This window comes from Macaca mulatta, chromosome 14 (assembly GCF_049350105.2).
Source record: "Macaca mulatta isolate MMU2019108-1 chromosome 14, T2T-MMU8v2.0, whole genome shotgun sequence".
NCBI lineage: Eukaryota > Metazoa > Chordata > Mammalia > Primates > Cercopithecidae > Macaca > Macaca mulatta.
The window spans coordinates 96,669,207-96,691,538 of NC_133419.1; the positions used below are offsets into that span (position 1 = coordinate 96,669,207).

General features: G+C 34.5%; 1 protein-coding gene across 8 annotated transcripts in view; it reads right to left on the reverse strand.

The window, feature by feature from the left end:
• The window catches only part of MTMR2 (myotubularin related protein 2), an 87,229-nt gene that overhangs the window by 23,064 nt on the left and 41,833 nt on the right, over positions 1–22,332 (reverse strand). For 7 of the 8 annotated variants that reach the window (NM_001257894.1, XM_015115456.3, XM_015115458.3 and 4 more), the window contains 5 exon segments: positions 1,422–1,505; positions 2,408–2,509; positions 5,878–5,988; positions 6,158–6,252; positions 9,491–9,566. In NM_001257894.1, coding sequence (NP_001244823.1) covers positions 1,422–1,505; positions 2,408–2,509; positions 5,878–5,988; positions 6,158–6,252; positions 9,491–9,566 — 468 coding nt within the window. 8 annotated transcript variants of the gene reach the window in all.

Below are 22,332 nucleotides of genomic sequence, written 5' to 3' on the forward strand. Positions count from 1 at the left end.
GTGTGCATGGCATGCTACCATATGCTTAAAAAAACAATACCCAAACATACATACACAAGCTTTGTAGACATGAAACTTTGAAAAAAATACTCAGGAAACCAATAATGTCATTTCCTAAAGGGAGGGGAACTCGAATGGCTGGGGGGACACAGGGTTGTCCTGGAAGGAAAACCTACCTTTCAGTATACCCTGCTGGACCTTTTGAATTTTGTACAGAATGCAAGTATTACCACTTCCTCTTTTAAATTTAAAGGGGTGAAAATGAATAATCTGATGCTTTATCATTAGTCCTTAATTTTAAGAGATCATCTTCATTTTCTTCTGTAATAAACTTAAAATATATCCAAGAAAAAAAATCTTAAAACTACAGCTTCTAACTAGTGTCCTGACTCCATTAGACCTTTTAGTTGATTCAGAGAAGTAAGTCAAAGACCATAAAGCATCCATACCATTTTATGTAGAAGCCAATGCTCTATTCTTACTGTCACAATTCCTAATCTCATAATTCTCTTTCTGTATGGGTATAGTTGTTCATTTACACTTTAACTTATTTTTTCTTTTCAGTAATAATTTATTTCTTTTATTTAAACACAGTTACCTCATCTGCTTTCCAAAGTTCTACACTGAATGCTCCTGGGACAGCAATTTGTTCCCAGACTCCCAAAGAGTAGTCCTCATTTTTATAATTTCTAAAGACACTTGCTATACTTTTTCGTTGCTTAGTCATCTTCTTCTGACACTGGATTTTTGAGTTAGCACAAATCTCCTAACATGTTTCTTGTATACTCTTGGCTTTCGGTTGATTCCCATTTATTTTGTATTCTATTTCATATTTTGCCAATTAACTTTATAACTAAATGAGGAAATTTCAACTTCACTTTCCACATGTAAGTGTGGTAACAAGCCCCACACTTCAAGTCATTTAGATATCTTTAGCTCTCTGGTGGTGGTTCTTTACCTCTACTTATTGTGGTTTTCTAAAACCACAATTAATTAGAAATGTTATAATTAAAATGCTATGTTTGAAATTTAAATACAAAAGTAAAAGCTCAAGAATTTTCATATTTGAATTCTAGAATATTCTAGATAACAAATCGAACGATTACCAAGAAATAATCAGTATGTCTTAAATTCTCAAGAAAGCATAGTGGACAGGAGGAAAGTTAAAAATAAAGAAAAGACTATTTTAGGTGGGGCTTAAGTAATGCAATATAGAGACTTTTTGGAAAGTGGTATACTGAAGGAAGAATAGGAAGAATGATATACTAAAACAGATTTCAAGATTGAATTCTGCTTTAATCTGTTACTGTAGTGAATTACTGTGGTATGAGATATGCTGGTTTTCATACATGGTTCACCCAGTTTTCTTTGTAATGAAAAGAATACAAAATACTAAAATTGAAAGAAAAGAAAGTACATACCTGCCTTCTATACTCTAAAAGAGGGTCATATAGTTTCCATCCATTTTCAGGGAATACTTCTTTGTATTCAAAAGCAAAAAGAGGCTACAAAAAAGTAAACAATGATAAGAGCTAAAAAAAGATATTCACAAAGGTAATGAATCAGAAATGTATCCATATATCCAAAGTTTTCATTTATTTATCTGCAAGAACAGTTTATGTATTAGCATCCTTTTTTGTATTATAGTTTTTGTTTTATAATTTTGAAAATCTATTTTTTTTACATATTTTTTAAGCATACAAAAAAGCAAAGACACTTGACAACAAAACTTATCAAATACTAACATATCATTTTATTTCCTTCAGATTATCTTTGGTAGCCTTTGTAGGTTTACTTTCAAATAAAGACATTACATTTAAAAACAACTATGATGCCAAAAACAAAAAAAAAAATTGAACTGAGTCATAAGACCAACGTTGATTCCAAATAGTACTCCTACTAACTGTGCCCTTGAGTTAACTGCTTACCTGATGTGGCTTTCATCGCTAAACAGGGATAAAGAATATCTACCACCATAGGCTACAGAGAAGTGACGTGATATAAACGTGGGAGTCTAACACTGTCTATAGCACATAGTGGGAACTCAGGGTTTGCCTATCCTTACCTCCCAAATTGCTAGTCTTAACTGGCTCCCAATTAAAAAGGAGATTTCAAATCCTAATGAAGACAACAGGCAACTTTTCATCATGGAAACACCCTGAATAGCAAGATCATATAATCATAAAATGTTAGTGCTGGATTGGACCTCAGAAATCAGCTAGTCCAGCTTCCTTTATTTCATACCTAAAGAAATTGATGCAAGATACTAGGTTATATTTACACTATACCTCTGGTTAAATGTCAAAGCAGGGATGTAAATGTAGAGATTCTAGACAGCCTAAACAAGTTTCTTTATACTACATCAATAATTATAGCACAAATTTTCCAAAGACAGGAAACATTTTACCAGGTTATTAGAGACAGGAAATGCATATTTCATTAGATTCTCAAATATGGATCTTCTTGTCCGCCCCTCTGGTTTATGAGCAAATCGTAAACTCCTAATATCCTAGAAAAGATTTAGGAACCAAGTTAATGATTGTTCACTACTTACTTAAATGAATCAATAAGGTTACTTGGAACTATCTTGTAAAATGTTAAGATTTGTGAATGTAGGATACAAAAATAAATCAGGCATCAGCTCCTGGAGACAGGGAAATTATGGTTTACTGGGAAAAATTGAAAGAAACACAAGTACTCTACTACAAAGCAGAATTCATAGGGCAGGAAATTTACCTATGCTTATGGACTCAAAATAGGCCAGTGAAAGCGACAGTATTTGATGTAACCACTGAGGATTAACGATATTACATCTGAAGATTAATATCATGACTGACACAAACTATTAATATCATGACTGAAAACTATATGTGCTTTCCCTGTGAAAGCCCATTTTCTCTCATAAATTTCCTTATTAATAAAACCTGATTAGTATTACATTTCATATGTGCCTTCATTTCATTATATCTGGTGATTATTTTCCTACTAACTCTCCCTTCCCAGGGTTCATTTGCATTGGACCTTCTCTTCCTAAGTCCCCTGCTACTAGACTTGATAGAACTAAACCCTGCCTGAAAGTCTTCCTTCCCTCACTCTGTAACCACATTCTTCCACCATCTACTGACACATAACCTCTGAATAGTTTAGTTTATATTATCCAGGTTCTACAGTAAGGTCTAAAGACCAAGGTTCCCTTCCATTTGTCCCTAAGCAGTTTTCTATGCTCAGGCTGAATGCAGTTATTCATGTTCTGGTTTACTGTTATCTTAATAGCACTTAGAAAAAAACTGGGGATTAAGATAATTTCAAGGGCCAGACACAGTGGCTCATGCCTCTAATTCTGACACTTTGGGTGGACAAAGCAAGAGGGACACTTGAGGTGTTCTACTTCTAAAACAGTGGTGGGGAAAAATTGTTATTGTAGACTTTTCCTATGTTCTTATCTACTATCATTCTTTAAATGCATTGATTGATACTTGAATGAAACATAAATTGTTACAAGTTCAAGACCAGCCTGGGCAACACAGCAAGACCTTGTCTCTACGAAAAATTTAAAAAAAAAAAATTATAAGAAAAGAATAATTTTAAGACTAATCATTTTATTTAAATGTTTTTACCTAGGCAGAATTCAAAATAGCTTTATTATGCCTCATTTTGTAGAATCACACACAAAGCCACTCCACTACAATGTACCCACAATATGTGAGTAAGACAGTATATTATAAATCTGATCCAAAACTAGAATGCTGGCTTTACTATCTTTTAAAATAAACATGTGCAGGAACCTAAGCTGATATCTTGTTTTCCCTTAGTAAATATCTTTATAACTAGGAGAGATACTCAGAATCATTCTGTTAACCACAGAGTTCTCTGAAAGTACCATGTCAGGGGCCCTACAAATATTTGTGTTAATTGATAACGATCCTGTTCCATGGAAAAAAAAAATTATATTTAAAATGATTAAGATTCAAAATTATCTTCTTTCACATCCTCTTATATTATATGTGCTACTTACTATTAAACTACAGAAAAGTGATCAGGAAACAGTGTGCTTGACACGTGGTTGACAGCAATTACACTTACAGAGCCCTTCTGACTATAATGGAAAACCACAGGCCAGGCACAGTGGCTCACGCCTGTAATCTCAACACCTTGGGAGGCCAAGGTGAGCAGATCACTTGAGGCCAGGAGTTTGATACCAGCCTGACCAGCGTGGTGAAACCTGTCTCTACCAAAAATACAAAAATTAGCCAGGCATGGTGGCATATGCCTGTAATCCCAGCTACTCAGGAGGCTGAGGTAGGAGAATCAGTTGAACCTGGGAAGCAGAGGCTGCAGTGAGCCGAGATCATGCCACTGCACTCCAGCCTGGGTGACAGAGCCAGACTCTTGTCTCGAAAAAAAAAGAAAACTACAAAAATAATTACTAAGTCATTAGCTTTAATACCAGAGTCACAAAACTTCTAAGATTAGCATAACAAAGTATCTTGAATTATACACATGCTGTTTCTTTTGGCACTGGCAGAAGAGCAAAAGAAAGGAACAATGTGATGTAGAATCTCAATGTGCATGCCTGTTAGTGAATTAGGCCTTAATAACAGTGACCTGGAGAAGTGGTACATAGTATTAAATATCTATGACTTAATGGTAAAAATGTAACAATCTATGTTTCATTCAAATATCAATGCATTTAAAGAATGCCAGTAGATTAGAACATAAGAAAAGTCTACAATATCAATTTTTCCACACTATTGTTTCAGAAGTAGAAAAATTGGCTGGGCATAGTGGCTCACACCTGTAATCCCAGCACTCTGGGAGGCCAAGATGGGCAGATCACAAGGTCAGGAGATTGAGACCATCCTGGCTAACATGGTGAAACCCCATCTCTACTAAAAATACACACAAAAAAATTAGCCAGGCATGGTGGTGGGTGCTTGTGGTCCCAGCTACTCGGGAGACTGAGGCAGGAGAATCGCGTGAACCCAGGAGGCAGAGCTTGCAGTGAGCAAAGATCACGCCACTGCACTCCAGCCTGGGCGACAGAGCGAGACTCCATCTCAAAAAAAAAGAAAAATTATGAGAACTAGAAATAGAAAAGATAGGTGATGATGAATATATCATATTTAGTTATTTAGTTCTTCCACTACAAAGTAGTGGAACTGCTCAGAGCCTTATGTTGCTAATTTGTAAATTAAAGGTAATAATGTCTATTGTACCTACCTCACAGGATTTTTATAAGGCTCAAAGTGAAATAATGAATGTGGAAGTATGTGGTATCCTATCAGTACTATGTGCATTAAAGATGGTCATTATTACTAATTTTTTTTTTTCAGAGTCTTGCTCTGTTGCCCAGGCTGGAGTACAGTGGCACTATCTTGGCTCACTGCAACCTCCGCCTCCCAGATTCAAGCAATTCTGCTGCCTCAGCCTCCCCAATAGCTGAGATTACAGGTGCCCACCACCACGCCCGGTTAATTTTTGTATTTTTAGTAGAGATGGGTTTTCATCATGTTGGCCAGACTGGTCTCGAACTTTTGACCTGAAGTGATCCGTCTGCCTCAGTCTCTGAAAGTACTGGGATTACAGGCGTGAGCCACCGTGTCCAGCCAAGATGATCATTATTAAAAAATAAGTTATGAATTTCTAAATATATCAAAGTATGTAGACTGAACTGGACCCAAAAGAATTAAGTCTAATTCATGAATCACCTTTTCTATTACTGCTAAATTTTGTTTTCTTCTATCAATGTCATACTAAAATAACATTTCTAATTGGAAATCCATTTGATATTTTGGAAACCAATTTCAAAACAGAGGTTTCTATTTAATACAAAGCTTTTCAAACCAAAGAAAATCACATACACATTATAACATTTACCTTACACACAGTTTCTAGTCCATAAGAATTTTCACCTCGACTAGAAGCACCACCAATTTTTTCTACTCTACTTATCACACCAAGGGAAGCATCTAAAACAAATGGGGGATCCTAAAGAAGGAAAGAAAAAATAATTAAAACTGAGCAATTAATACTGTCCAATTATATAGCTGATCAAAATCTTAATCAGAAATGCTTTCATTAGAGATGATCAGAAATGAACAAAACTAGCTACAAACAACACACTCATGTACATACAAAAATCTAATCTGACTCTTACCCGTTCCATGCTTTTGAAATATAACCTATAATTCGTGACAGTCAGAGTTCCTCGTACAGCACCAGTGAATGGACATATATAAGTTACATCTTTGGCTGAAAAGGCAAGAAGTCCACAGTTTACTATATATTATGTGCTATTAAAACCTGGTATCTCATCTTATAAAATTGTTATGATTCCTAGACTAATTTATGCTGAAAAATAACAGAACCAGTAATTTCCAGAGACCTCAGAATCCTACAACCCAAGCTTCCATCCCTCCACTAATCTGGGGAAGAAACATAGAATTAAATGGGATAGACTGAAGAGGGGGAGGGACTTCTCATCCCATGAGACAGAACATAAGTAAACAAAGGGGCTACTATCCTGGCTAGATGAAACAGTTGTGGGTAGCTGCAGCAGAGACGGGTGAAAGAGTACTAGTAATGGTGGTATTAAAAATAAGCATGGCAAGGTACAGTCGCCATCATCTCATTGCAGTTTCTATGTAACCTCCCCAATCTCCTGATCTTCCTCTGCCCACAGTCCAGTTTGTCAACATTCTTCCAAAAATGCAATGTCCAAAACATATGTTATTCCACAAACTCCTAATCTGATTAATACTTATGGGTAAAATTTTACAGGTGAAATGGCACACATTTAAAATATAATTTCTTAGAAAAATAACAGTATAAGAAGAGGATATTGTACTGCTGACCAACTGATGCCAGACTTTGTAAAGAAATAATCACAAATAATGTTTTATTAAATAAACGATGGATCTACATGGCATTATGTTTTGTAAAATATGCATTAACTGATTATGCAGGATAACTTAGGAATCAGTATCTCAAAATATTATTTAAAATGCCACAGTTCATAATGTCTTAAAATATTCATAAATTCCTAGTATGTCATTACTACACCAAATCAGCAGATAAAGGAGTATCTTCATCATTCCAAGGAAGTAAGGAACAATTCTGTGGAGCAACAACTTTCTAAGACCCTTTCAATGGGCTTCTGAGAAAACTTGGGGCCATTAAATATATTTAATAACCTCCTGACTTTGCTTCTCATTCAACACTTCGAAGGACTGGCTGCTTTGTATGGAATTTGAAATGAGACTGATCTTTTCACAATCATTTCTAACCTTCAAAATAGTTCCCTTAGGAAGATTTTAAGTATAAACTACTTTTTTTAAATCACTGTTTCCAATGTACATTTCATTTAGAGGGAAGCTTTTAAAATTAAATGAACCTATCATTATATAAAAATACACAAACTTGCTTTGCACAAATAATATTTTTCCCTTATGAAGTTTTACCTCGACTAGGAAAGCTTTATTCAAGGTTACTAAAAACATTTCTGGATTCCTTCCAGAGTCAGTTTTCTTACTCCTGTAAGAAAACTCAGCCTTACTATCCTATATCCCATCACAGGAATGTCATTCTCGGGCCAGTGCTTTTCTGTTACACCTTACCCTTTATTCTAAAATCATGAGATAATATACACATAAAAGTGCTTCTAAAGTTGTAAGTACAATACAAAAATTCAAGGGTTTATACCTATGTTACTATTATCATCATTAGTCTTTGCTTTGTTCTGTACCCTCTATCATTCCTCAAGAGATCATGACAATGGAGAAAAGAAGATAAATACAAGAAATTCTTAGACACTGACTCCTCCAGGTCAGGTAACTGACTGGATGTTAAGAGTCCAGAAAAGAAAAAAAGAGCAGTCTAGTACGACAACCAGATTTCTGACTTGAATAAATGGACAACTGGTATTGATGTCAAATGAGAGAGAGAATGCAAGAAAAAGAGTACGTTTGGGGTTAAACGTGATGATTTCCATTTTGGAGATGTTGGGTATAAGGTTCCTATGGGATATTCAAGGATGTGTGTTTAAGATAGAGGCATTTGTTTACTTACATTAGGACAGGGGTTTCACACTGGAGGTACAAATTTTAGAGTCATCAGCCAATATATGGCAAGTGATGTTACAAATTTAGATACGGTCAACCGAAAACAGTATACAGGAGGGAAAAGGGAAATGGATCAAGGATGAAGTCCTAGGGCGTGTTGCTATTAAAGGAAGAGGAGCCAACAAAGGAGACTGATTGGTAACTTGAAGGTCTTTAATAAAGCCATATTTCATAATGGGAGCTGCAATTACGGCATTAAGTTCAGAATAAGAAAAAAGAAATTGTCATAATGCTAGATATAACCTTATTAGCTAGGTTATCTCCCTATGCTTTAGTTTCCTTCCTCATCTATAAAATGGGGTTGATGTTATTCTCAAGAATATACTCTCTGAGAATGACTGAGATAGTAAGCACTCAATAATAATAACTACTATTATTATAAAATAGCCAATTCTGAAAAAATGTAAGTAGGTAGTTCAGATTGAGAGCCTGGTGTATACATAAGGCTGAGTGGTGAAAAGAAAAAGACTGAGAGGTTATTCAATCAAGAGTCAAGAGCAAGAAAAGACAAATACCATGCTAAGGACTAGGAAGCTAAATTTAGTAAATAATAATCCATTTAGACTTCAGGTCCTCCCTTTGGTTTGTTTTTACACATAGAAATGACACCTAGCCAAGTAAAATTAAGCATTTTTAAAATCCTTTTTAAAAATTATGATTGGTAATAAAATGAAAGTAGTTATATTAACTAAGAAATCATTTACTTCATTCTTCTAACATATTACTTTATTTCTCAGAGTTTATGAGTAGATATCTGTAGATTATCACACAGATGAAACAAAACAGAAGCATGACGGAAAAAAAAAACACAGCTTATAAGCTCATAGTTTCCAGTCCATATTATAAGTATTAGGCTGGGCAGAGAAGGGCATCTACATACAAACAGATGCAATGGAGATGACGTATTTCAGCCAAAAATTAACCTGAGTTTATTCAGAGAAGAAAGACATGAAGGAAGCAAACAGAAGAGAAGGTATTTTAAGAAAAATTACTTGTATAAGGTGACAATTCAATGTTTTTATCTAGGCAACTCAATATCTGAATGTAGTAATTCAAAATAATAAAATTTTCCTTCACAGGCTTTAGCAACAGTTTTAGCAAAAAGCCACCTACTTTTAAAGAAAGTAAAACCAGAGAAGAGGCAAAGTATAATTCAATTTGCATGTTTCCCAGAGTTCAAACACAAACACTAGCAGCGGGTCTAGGCCTACGTTTGTAGAACACACTAAGATGCTGGGAAGGCTGCAGGTAAAGAGTTCTGCCAGACAGGAGGTGTCTCTGACAGCCAGTTTATTCTCTGTATGCTGAGAGTACTGAACATTCTGCACAGTCAGAACGGAGGACATTAAGCAAAAAATACCATTACGGACCCATATCTTTAATATTTTCTCCTGGAAGCAAGGGTGGTTCTTCCATTTCTGCTAACTTGTTAGACTCCCTCAGGACCTGGGGTGGGAAAGACAAAAAAAAGAAACATTTTTTTATTCAAAGGCTACTTTTTCACTCATATTTCAACTGAGTATGCTTGTTCTTGAAGTTATAACATCATATCACATACACTATTTTAAATCAAATTTGTTAAAACTGTAGTGTTGGCATGTATAATATATGAAGTTAATGTTTTTCTAGAAAGCATTTACTGAGTGCTTAAATCATATCAAAAGCACTCTACATTTGTTATACAAAAAATTTTACATGTTTTTGCACTGCATCCTAAGACAGCCTAACAATAAAAGAGGTATTATATGCTCATTTCACAGATGAGGAAAAAGCAGCCGAAAGTAGTAATTAGTTCAAGATCACATAGTTAAAATGCCAGTGTATAGATTTGAACTATAGTTGAATGAATTCCAAAGCAATGCTGAAGGGCCGTAGTACATTTAAACTCAGACAAAATTAAGTTCTTATGTAGATTTAATGTTTAGAGAATTTAGAAATGATGTTGATAAATAATCTTGTTGAAAAAGAGTTTAAATAAAATCATAATCAACAAATATTACCAGGTAGTTAGCTTGTGAAGGATGCTGCCCTATATTCCAAGAATGTGGATACAGAAACAGTTCTCTAAAGAGTTACAACCCAGAGAACACAGAGACACACCCAAATTGTCATATGCTAAATATATCCACCCTTAACTACCAAAAGCCTTCCTCACCTCCTCCCACCTCTTTCACCGTCAAACAGTAAATTTTTGTCTCCAGTCCCATTAATTCCTTCATCTTCAGCAATCTGGCTCACCTGCGGCCAATAACTAAGAACTACAAAGAACAAATTAACCTATTTTCAATAAATTTGCAATCTAAACAAATTCATTCTTTGAAAGTTCAACAATTTGTTTCATAAAGTAACTTTAATGCAATACCTAAAGAAATAGTATATACATACATATATATTTTTATGTGCCACATCTAAACTTCAGAAAAGTCATCTTTAAAGGTTATCTTTTAAAAATGCTATCTAGTTGCCAGTCCCTAAATAATCTTATGTAGTCATAAAAGAAAAGAAGAAGGAAAGAAGAGAGGAAAGGAGGACTGGCCTATGATGATGCGGTTAAAAAGGCAAAAACTGGCCATATACAAAAATATAGACTTTGGTTCACATCCTGACTGCACCACATACTAACTTGGTACTCTTAGACAACATTTTCAATTTCTCTATGCCTCATTTTCCCCATCTATAAAGTGATAACAATAGTACCACACACAGGTTGTTATGAAAATTAACTGAGTTAATACATTTAAAGCACTTATATCAGTGTTAACACATAAGATGTATGTAATAAGTGTTGTCCATCATTAATAATAATAGAAGTTCAAACAACTGATTGTCAGAATCTGCTAATAATTCTACTAATTATGAAAGCAACAAAATTAGACCCAAAGATACAAAACAAATATCAGAGTATACTGAAAAAAATCAACCATTTGAAAGATTATAGAAAGGAAAATGCTTTATTCTTCTCCTGGTCTACCACCTCACTCAGAAATACAACGTTTATGTCACTTATAATGCTGGGCAGTAGTTCCCATATTGCACATGTATACCTTCTTGTGGCTGCGACAGCACTGTTCCACATCACTTCCTCTTTCTCTACATTTCTACATTCAGAAAGGACCAGCAACCCCGGAAAATATTTATGTTACGTATAGAAGAGAGGAGGGTAGTTCTGGCAAAGGCACACAGAAACATGGGAGATACAATCCTCATAAAATTTTATAAAGTGAGAAAAGAGACAGGAAAACTCCTGCAAGTAGCACACTTTGAGAACCACACATAGGCTTTCTTATATTCTCTCTGACCAGAATGTCAAAGAGCGAGGCAATGAAAAGAAGCAATACAAGATCCTATCTTTGTCCAGCAGAGCTGCTCTAGATGACAGACTTTTAACAATAGGCATATGTAAAGGTTGTATATAAACAACTAATTCTACACTGGAGATAGGAAAAGGAACTCCAACTAGCACTCAAGTGAACAGAACAGGGATGGGGCAATCTAGATCCTGTGTTTGTTGACAAACACTGATTCTAGACAAATCTATACTTAAGCAAGCAAGAGAAAAGAGACTAGGGGAAAAAAAGGCCTAGAAAAAAAAAAAAAAAAGACAAAGAAAAGAGAGTATCAACCCGAAACTTTAAAAAAGAAAAAAAAGCAGTCTTCTGAAAACAATTTTCTATAGGCATTTGTAAAAACAAGTATAAGGTACTTTGCACACTCAAAAGGAAATAAGTCGTATTTTCTAATAAACAGAAAGAGAAGGCCAGGCACAGTGGCTCGTGCCTATGCTCCCAGCACTCGAGGAGGCCGAGGTGGGTGGACTGCTTGAAACCAGGAATTCAAGACCAGCCTGGACAACATGGCAAAACCCTGTCTCTACTAAAAATGCAAAAAAATTAGCTGGGCAGGCATGGCATCACGGGTCTATAGTCTCAGCTACTCGGGAGGCTGTGGTGAGAGGATTACCCTGAGCCCCGAAAGTCAAGGCTCCAGTGAGCCATGATGCACTCCACTGCATTCCAGCCTGGGCAATGGGAGTGAGACCCTGCTCTAAAAAAACAAAAAAGAAAAAAGAAAAAAAGAAATAGAGTAGAAACAGAAAGCCATAAGGAGAGAGACACAAGGAAACAAGAGAAATGAGTGAAAATGACTGCAAGGACATTTAAAAATGTAATAGCAGAAATAAAATCTGTATGGAGTTAGTAACAAATTGCATTGGTTATTCAGAAAACAGAGTTAATGTTGAGGGCAAACTTGAAAAGTGCTGTAAGAATTTGAAGGAAAAAAACAAAGATAACATCATCATGGAAAATAATCAAGAAAATAATCGCATTTTCTAAATGAAAAAAAAAATCAATAGGAGCAAAAAGTCCAATACATAATTGATGTTGATCAGAAGAATTTACCATGTTCCACCCAAAATCAATGAACAGAGACACATCTAGTTGCACCCTGGCAAATTTTTTTGAACTAAAAGAATTAAAATATAAACTATAAGAATATAGGCAAAAAAAAATTACCTTTGAAGAAAGCAAAATCAAGTTAGCTTCAAGGTTATCTATAATACCATATTCTACAAGACAATAACAAAATGTCATCAAAGCTGTGAAGGAATATGCTCCCATAAAGTGTTTAATGGCAGCAGGATGTCATTCTCAGATAGCCAGGTCTCAGAAAATACAACCCAGAAATACCTTTTAGAGAAAAAAAAAAGAAAAAAATACCTTAAACTATAATTCAGCTAAAAAGGGAAAATCAGAATTAAAATATACAAGGGATTTGTGGTGTACCGCAAAACCTTACGTTTCATATCCTAAGAACTCCTAAAAAAACTCCACATTCACTACCACCGTACTGACCTCTTAGTCTTAGTTTCACCATTCTTATTATTAACATGATATTAATACCCACCTTAAAAGTTAGCAACTATGAAATCAAGATAACTGCACCATAAAGAGATTTGCAAAACACCGTGAAAATGAAAAAAACAACAACAACAAAAAATAGAGACAGTCCCTGGCTTACAATGGTTCAAGTTATGGTATTTTCAACTTACAACGGGTTTATCTGGATGTCACTCCATCACAGGTCGAGGAAAATCTGTACTTATTATTCACATAATAGAAGCATCAACAGAAGTTTTCACTGTCTTTTACCAAAATGGCCTATTCACATGATGCTTTTTTCTCTGCTCTAGAGATTCCCTGTATGACACACTTTCTCTAATACTCATCAAAGGGATTAATATTTGAGAAAGCATGTCATATAGGGAACCATAAGTCAATCTCTCCCTGACTCCTAACTACTACATTCTAGATTTAGCTACAGAACAGTAAGCATCTAACGGTTCTAAGGAAAGCAGCAAATCTTTTCCCTTTCATTTCTTATGAGGACTGAAGATAGCTGCAATATTCCAAAGAGTCTGACACAACTTAGGAAAATTAACAGAATAATGTCTACCTGAGAGAATAAAGGAGATGGCTTGAGAAATAAAAATGGAGTAAAAGTTTAGGGTATCCTAGTAAAGGGTTTCAAAGATGCCTTCAGCAAGAGAGTCCATATCATATGGGTCCATTTACATGAAATTCTGCAACAGACTCCAGTATGAAAAAATTCAAAACAGTTGTTGCTATGGGGATGAGAATGAGAGTGTGGACTGAAAAGGGGCATGATGAAAGTATTTGGGGTGACAAGTTCTACATCTTGACAGGGATTTGGGTTGTACAGGTGTATGCATTTTTCTAAACTCACAGAATGTACACTTAAGATTTCTGTATTTCAATAGGTATAAATTTTATATCAAAAGAAAAACCACATATATTTATTTGCATGCTGACATGTTTAGTTGGAAAAGTACTGATGTCTGCAATTTACTTTGAAATGCATCAAAAAGTAAGTTAGATGAATAGATGGATGGAGGGATACACAGATGATGGATGTCAGATAAAAACAAGGAAATAGGGTAAAATGTTAATAGCAGAATTCTGATGGTGGATACAGCTGGGTCCTTTGTAAACTTTATTTTGTGTTCAGAAATTTTTATAATAAAATACTGGGGAGAAGTCAAGGACTTTAAACTTGACCAGTCATGTAAAAAAAAAAAAAAAAAAAAATCACTGTAGGCCTTTGATAGGGGCAGATGGCATGGTCAAGGAAGGAACGGAACCGAAAAGGATGAAGATGAAATGATGATAATCTACGAAAGGAAACAGAATCCTGGATTAGTCTATGGTAACAGAAATAAAGAGAAATATGATACATTGGAAAACTGATCAAATCTGACCCTAGGCTTATAAAAAAATAGAAATAATTATATGAATAATACTTGATGATTTTTACTTGACAGGAACTGCAACTCAGATATGTCAGCAATGGAAGAAGAGAGAAAGCAGATTCAATGAATAAATGAAGTGAGGTCAAAACAAGAGAGGCAACTCAAAAACACCAGGAACGTATCTTGTTAAAATGGGGGTTAGGAACGAAGAGAGCAAAGCCAGTCTGGTCCATTAGGTTTTTCTGCCTTCACATGTAAATATCTTTAGTGGAGAATACATTAGGTTTTTCTGCCTTCACATGTAAATATCTTTAGTGGAGAATAAGTTACATAACCCTCAGATATGAGGGAAGAAAATTCGCTACTGGAGAAATCCTCTAGAATACTTTAAGCACTTTCTCTTATTGGGTCAAAATAATGTTACTAACTGGCTAGCCAACCTGCTTTCTATCAGATGCATCAGAACCCTGCCTGTGTCTGGAGCTCTGGCCACATCAATAGGTAAGATTCCATAAAATGTGCTATTTGATAGCATTTAATACAATATTCAATCATTTTATTATCAAGAAGAAAAGTCTGATAATCTTATTAAAACTCTTACTTGAAAACAAAAGACACAAGACTAAAATTTATAATTCTTTTTTTATTCCTACTACATAATCAGTTTGGTATCCCTCCCTTCCCAGCTCTGATTTTCTTCCATGCCCACTTTATCAAATTATTTTCAAATTGTCCAGTAATTTTCCATGTAACTTTAACTTCTTTTTTCACTCCCTCCCTTTCTCTTCTCTCCCTCTCTTTCTCACACACAGAGGCACACAAACACAAAAATACACTCTCTTACACACACACAATTAGGAAATTACTATAAACTGGATCTAGAAGTTGGCAAGTTTAAGAGTGGTTAGATGGTAGAAAAACAGGAAAGAATTTGTCTGAAATCTGCAAAACACTAAATAATCACCACCTGAAAGGGAAAAATGAGTCTATACAGTTATAAACTATCCTCCACAGTCTTTTTTACATACTGTACTAAAACCCAGAAGAGAGGAAAAGGATTTTCTTAGTAACTTATTTTTTGTTGGATAATCCTTCTAAAGAAAACTGTTTATATCAATTATACTTTATTCTATGTTTTCTACAACTTGACTGACAAACCACAAAAGTAGGCAAATGAACCATGCAAACAAAAATTCTAACAAGGTAAAGCCACAGACTGGCATCTGGGATAGATCTTACTGGTTACACATTTGAAAGTACATCCAAGATCAAGCATAGGGAACCCCCCCCCCTTTTTTTTTAATAACACAGTCAAGGACACTTTGGTTTTTCAGCTGAAACCACAACTAGTCAAAGCTGGAAAACGTTACATCACCATCCATAATTCAACAACCAAAACGATGACTATCTAAAGAAGAATGGCCTAGAAAGCATCACTTCATGCTACGGGTTGAACTGTGCCCTCCAATAAATAATGTTGTTGAAGTCTAACCACCAGTGCCTTAGAATGTGACCTAATTTGGAAACAGGGTTGTTGCAGATATAATTAGTTAAGATGAGGTCAAACTGGTGTAGGGTGGGCCCCTAATTCAATATGACTGGTATCCTCACAAGAAGACAGCAATGTGAAGAAACAGGGAGAATGCCCTGTGAAGAGGGAAGCAGAGACTGGACTGATGCATTTACAATCCAAGGAACATCAAAGATGGCTAACCCTCATGAGCAGCTATGAGAAAGGTTTGGAATAGAATCTCCCTCAAAGCTCTCTTGGTTGGCAGGAGCCAACCCTGCTAACATCTTCATTTCTGATACCTAGGCTCCAGAACCATGAAAGAATAAATTTCTGTTGTTTTAAGCCACCTAGTTTGTGGTACTCTGTTATTATAGCAGCCCTAAGAAACGAATGCCTAATATCAATAAAAACTTTCAGATTTTAATCTTAAAATAAAAGTTTTCATAACTGTGAAAACTTAGAAGCAATCTGACCTTCAGTAGGTGAATGGATAAACAAAATGTGGTACATCATGCATAGGAGTATCATTCAGTAATAAAAAGAAATTAGCTATCAAGCCATGGAAAGACTTGAGGAATCTTAAAAGGATATTACTAAGTGAAAGAAGCCACTCTGAAAAGACTGCACACTAGATGATTCCAACTACATGACATTCTGGAAAAGGCAAAAATGTGGACAAAGAAAAAGATTAGTGATTGCCTGATGTTCAGGGAGAGGGGAAAATGAAAGAGGTGATGCAAATGGGATTTTTAGGGCACTGAAACTATTCTACATGATACAGTAACAATGAATATATGCCATCATACTTTTGTCAAAACCCATAGAATACACACCACAAAGTATGAACCCTAATGCAAACTATGTATTTTAGTATTAATATAAAAATGTATCAGTATCGTTTCATCAGTTGTAACAAATGCACCACACAAGGTACATTCAACGGAATGTCAATTCCTTAACTTTTCTGTAAAAACTTCCTGTATCTCTAAAGGGTAACACATTATTCTATACATCAGCTAAGTCATAATTTAATGCTTCCTTGACTCTCGTATTTAATCTATTTCTACATTTTGTCATGTCTCTTCCTTTCATTTCCCACACCACTAATGTAGCCCCACTTTTCCATCCATAAGGACTAGCCCCACACCTTCTGATGTCCTTCTGAGCTATACTTCAGACAGTCCTTTCCAATAAATGATGGCTTATAATAGATTATCTGCCCAAAACAAGAAAAACAGAAGATAGGTAGATAGATATATTATCTAAATTTCTTTCATTTCACTTCATACCAAGGAGAATGAGCCCAGTTTATGTACTGTTTTTAGAAGATCATTATTCATTCAGTGCCATTAACACTCTTGAAAGGTTATAATGCTCATTTATAAATGGGGTAATTGACCCTTATAGAAGTTAAGGAACTTTTCCAAGATGACATATATCTCCCAACAGCGGCCGGAATTGAACAGATGTCTGATTACACTAAGACCATGATCATAACATAACATCCCAAGCAAGCAAGGGATATGAAGGACCACAGGCTGAGAAAGAGATCAGAACAAGAGGTAAAAATGTGGAAGTCATCCAAAAAGAGATGACAGCTGAAACCACAAAGAAGAAAGAGAATGTGGAAGAAAGAGAGTGGGGAAAACAACGGATAAAGAAAACTTTAGCATTACCCCACTTATAAAAGAAGGAACAGCAAAGTACACAGAGGAGGGGAGGGCAGATGAGAAAGGAACCACATATTGTCACCAGATCTGAAACCTGGAATCATTATCTTTGACTCCTCTCTCCCCATAATCTGCAATGTTCAGGTAGCTTTGTGTACATTACACTCACTTATAATTTTTTCAGATTTGTTTTATACCAAGCATTATGTCATTATCCTAGTACATGTCCTTTAGCAACTTTTACTTGGAATTATTCACATAGCCTCCAAACATGTCTTCATTCTTTCCATTCTACCTGTGCTTAACTAGTATCACCTCTTTATGTACCCACAGCCTCTTCTATCACTCCACCTACTATCGCCAACAAATGGGAGATTATTATTCACAATGTTCTTCTGTCCTTGGATTTTTAATCTATCTTGAAAAACAAATGGAGATCCACCATTCATTTCAGACTGCACATACTCAATAGTAAACATATAAATAATCTTAAAATCATCCTCCCCACTGAAAGGCATTTATATTGTTTCTAGACTTGTCATTACAAACTTGAGGATTATCTTGTCAAATTTTAACTATATTATTTATAGAATAAGCAAAAATTAAAATTTAAAAATACTGAGCTTTTCTGTTCGAATCAAGGTATGTCTTTCTATTTAAGTATTCATCTTTACCACTCAGCAGTTTTAAAGTTTCTTCACATAGTTTGTGCATATTTGTTTATTCCTAGATATTTTACATTTTTAATTGTTATTATAGAATTTTTCTTTCTCTTATATTACTTTATAATAGAAAGCTATAATTCTTATATATAAATTTTGCCTTTTAGTGTACCTTGTAATTTTTTTGTAAGTCAGACATGTACAAGGTACTAGGTAAAAAGAACTGAGGTAAACAGGCCTTTGGTGATGTGGTGAAGCAAGAGGGAAACTGTAAGATACTTGATACCCATTACTCGTGTGTTTTAGGAGGAGCTTGTATTTTCTCAACTGCATATATGTCTATAATCAATATACAGTATGTTTTGTGTATTAAAATTTACTCAGCTAGATACCTTCTATCATAGAATATACCACAATTTATTATCAAATAATGTACATTTATCATGCACACAAATAATGTATAAGTAAGATCTTTATTCCAGTCTCCTGGAATAAATGTGGGACTTTTTACATTAGTAAAACTGGAACTGCTAAGAAGAATGAGCATTTGTAGATATTGCTATATTTCTCTCTACTGTGGCTGTTTCAGCACTGTATGAGAATTCCCACTGCCCCACTTTTCAAACAATCCTTGGTATTATCAGACTTGTTAATTGTTTTGATATGATGAATGTGAAACAGGTTTTTTCAGTTGCTTTAAAAATGACATATCCCTGATTCCCTGATTATAGTGAGGTTTAACATTTTAAAATATATTGGTTAAACATTATGTACATATTTTTCCTTGAATTTCTTGTTCATAGACTTTCTCAACTTTCTGTTGGATTGCATTTTCTCTTATTAATTTGTAGATGCTCTTTGCATATTTGGGTACTAATCTTTTATCAGTTACACATACTCTTTGCAAGTCTACTATCCCAAAATGTGATTTGTCTTTTCATAATCTTCACATACGGAATTTGTCACTAAAGTTAGTAAATTTTAGCACAATAAAAATAACAAGCTTTTCTTTAAAAGTTAATACTTTAGAGTCTTACTTTAAATATTCTTCCTGATATCATAAATCATAACGATACTGTCATATATTTTCTTCTAGAATTTTAAAGTTTTTATTTTCAGTTTTAGGTTTTCAATCTAGTGAATCCAGTTGGTGTGCATGAGTTAGAAATTCAGCCTCTTCTGTTTTTAAACATGGCCAACCTAGCATTGATTACCAAATAGTTCATTCTTTCTCCCACTGATTTGTTATACTACATCTGTCATATACAGAGTTCCTACAGACATCAGTCTGTTCCTAAACTTGACTGCTTTATTCCTATTCTGATTTACTTTAGCTTTATGCCTGATTGGGTGAATCTCCCCACTTTATTTTTCCTCTGGGTTAATCGTGACCTTTTACCCTGGCATAAATTTTAGAGTCAGCTAAAACTTTGCCAAGTTCTGCAAAACAAACTTTTGAATTTTTTTGAAATTATATTCAATTAACAGATATATTTGAAAATATTTTGCATCTCCAGACTACTGAATTTACTCATCCTATTATTTGAATATTCTTTTAGCTTCCTTAATAAAGTTTTATAACTTTCTTCATCTAGTTCTTCCATATCTCATTTTAACTTATTCCTAAATACTTTTGTTGCTGTTGTAACTGGGATCTTCTTTAAATCACATTTTCTAAACATTTTTGCTAATGTACAGAAGCATGATCTTTTTATGTTATTTTATATCCGGCAACAGTGGTAAGCTATATAATTAGTTCTGGTAGTTTGTATATAGATTTTCTCAGATTTCCCATACAGACAATCCTCTACAAATAATGAAAGTTTTGTTTATTCCTTTCATTTCTTGTATCATTTATTATTTTTCTTTTCTTATTTTACTGGCTAGGATTTCCAGCATAATGCTGAATAAAAGTGGCGATAGTAATCATCTTGTTTCTAAGCTTAATGAACATATTTCTAGTATTTCATTATTAAGTATGAGGCTTATTGTAGAGTTCTGATGGATATCCTTTATCTGGCTAAGGTTGATTTTTTCAATTCCTAGATTCTTAAGAGTTGATATTGTTGGTAAGGGAGGTCGTGATGTTAATCATAAATAAATGCTAACAATCATTTCTTCTCTATTAAAATAATCATTATGTGATAGACACTATTTACTATCTAACATATGCTCTATGAGACACCTTAACTCATTCTAAATAGATCTGCATATTTTCAGTACATGTTAATATCACATTCACGGACATAGTCTAACTGAAAAATAATTCAATTGGCCGGGTGCAGTGGCTCACGCCTGTAATCCCAGCACTTTGGGAGGCCGAGGTGGGTGGATCACGAGATCAGAAGATCGACATCCTGGCTAACACGGTGAAACCCCATCTCTACTAAAAATACAAAAAATTAGCCAGGCATGGTGGCAAGCACCTGTAATCCCAACTACTGGGGAGGCTAGGGCAGGAGAATCACTTGAACCTGGGAGGCAGAGGTTGCAAGTGAGCTGAGACAGCACCAGTGCACTCCAGCCTAGGGGACAGAGTGAGACTCCCTCTTGAAAAAAAAAAAAAATCCAATTATTTCTGGCCTTTAGTTTGTAAAGGAAATATGCATAACATAAATTTTGAAGATATAGACACATTTGCCTGATTTAAGCTATTACATACTTCAAGACAAGACAGATGGTTATGAACAAAATATATCCTTTATCATATACATGTACATAAGATATCTAAAACAAAGACATAAAAGACATAATTCTATTTAATATTTAATTCTGAATTGTTGACAAACATTGGTATAAAACCACAGGCTTCACAAAGGAAAGGAACTATTACATAGCTTGACTTTTATCTTTCAATAACCACCATTTGAGGCACATACTTTAATTAAAACCCAGCGCTATAAAAATTATAACTTACAAATAAGTGAAGCTATGCATTTGAATTTTAAAATCCTATATTTTATGGGATTTATTCTCCAGTGAGCAAATAAACAACCCGACATAAGTTCCCTGGGTTCTTAATTCTACTAAGTGGCCAGCTTCAGAAATACGTTCTAGTAAAAACAAGCCTAATTTTAAAAATTGCAAATGAGTTATTTCTTTAAAATGCATTACTTAAAATTCTACATAAAAGAATACTACATTTTTAAGTTTTAAAACTGAAATTAAATAAGTTTTACTTCCAGAGGGAGAACAACTGAAGCAAAGAGAAAACACTACAATTATGTCACCAGAAAAGCATAATTCCATTTACAAAGCCTGGATTTGTGCCCAATTTTTCCGAAATACATCTACCGGATTACATCTCTATAAGACTTTTTCCATAAAAACAAGGATAACAAGGCAAAAAAGTAATACAAATAGAATTCCACTTGAAAAATCAAAGTTCAACATATATCTACACTAGTTCCATCCCCAGCCCATTTTCCATTCTGCTTTACTAATGCAGAGGCAACAAATCTTGTTTGAATACAAAATTCTTAATAGAAAAAGCTTTCATATTTAGCTGTTAATCTACTAAGGCACTATCCTTTCAGGAAAGTGCCATCATACAGTACCTATAGCAAAAAACCTACACAATTTAATCTTTTTAATGAAACTGGATTAGCTTTTCAATGTATTATGTTCTCTACACTTTCTATTTAAAAGCTGTTACTAAAGGAGCTTATAAAATGTGAAGGCTCAGGACACAAATAAGCAATGAGGCTGTGTGAAGAACTGGAAGCCTAGAGGTTAACCAACTTCAAATCATCTGTGAATGATAATTTTCAATAACGCTACACCAAACCCTTCATCATACATATAAAGAGCCAAACCATAGTCAGTCAAAATGCAACACATCACTGTCTGCAGTTAGTTTTGCCTGTAATTAAAACACTACCACTTTATGGTTGCTAAAGGTATACACATGAAAAGCAATCATCGTCAATTTAAAAAATTGAAAAAGGAAATCAAATTTTGTTATAAAACTCTCCTTTTCTGGTTACTTAGAAAAGCATTTCTCAAATATTTATTAAGAAAGTAATATTGAAACCACTATTTTCATCCCCCAAAATGTATAAAAGATATTCCTTTTTAATCAAGAAAATTTCATTTAGCA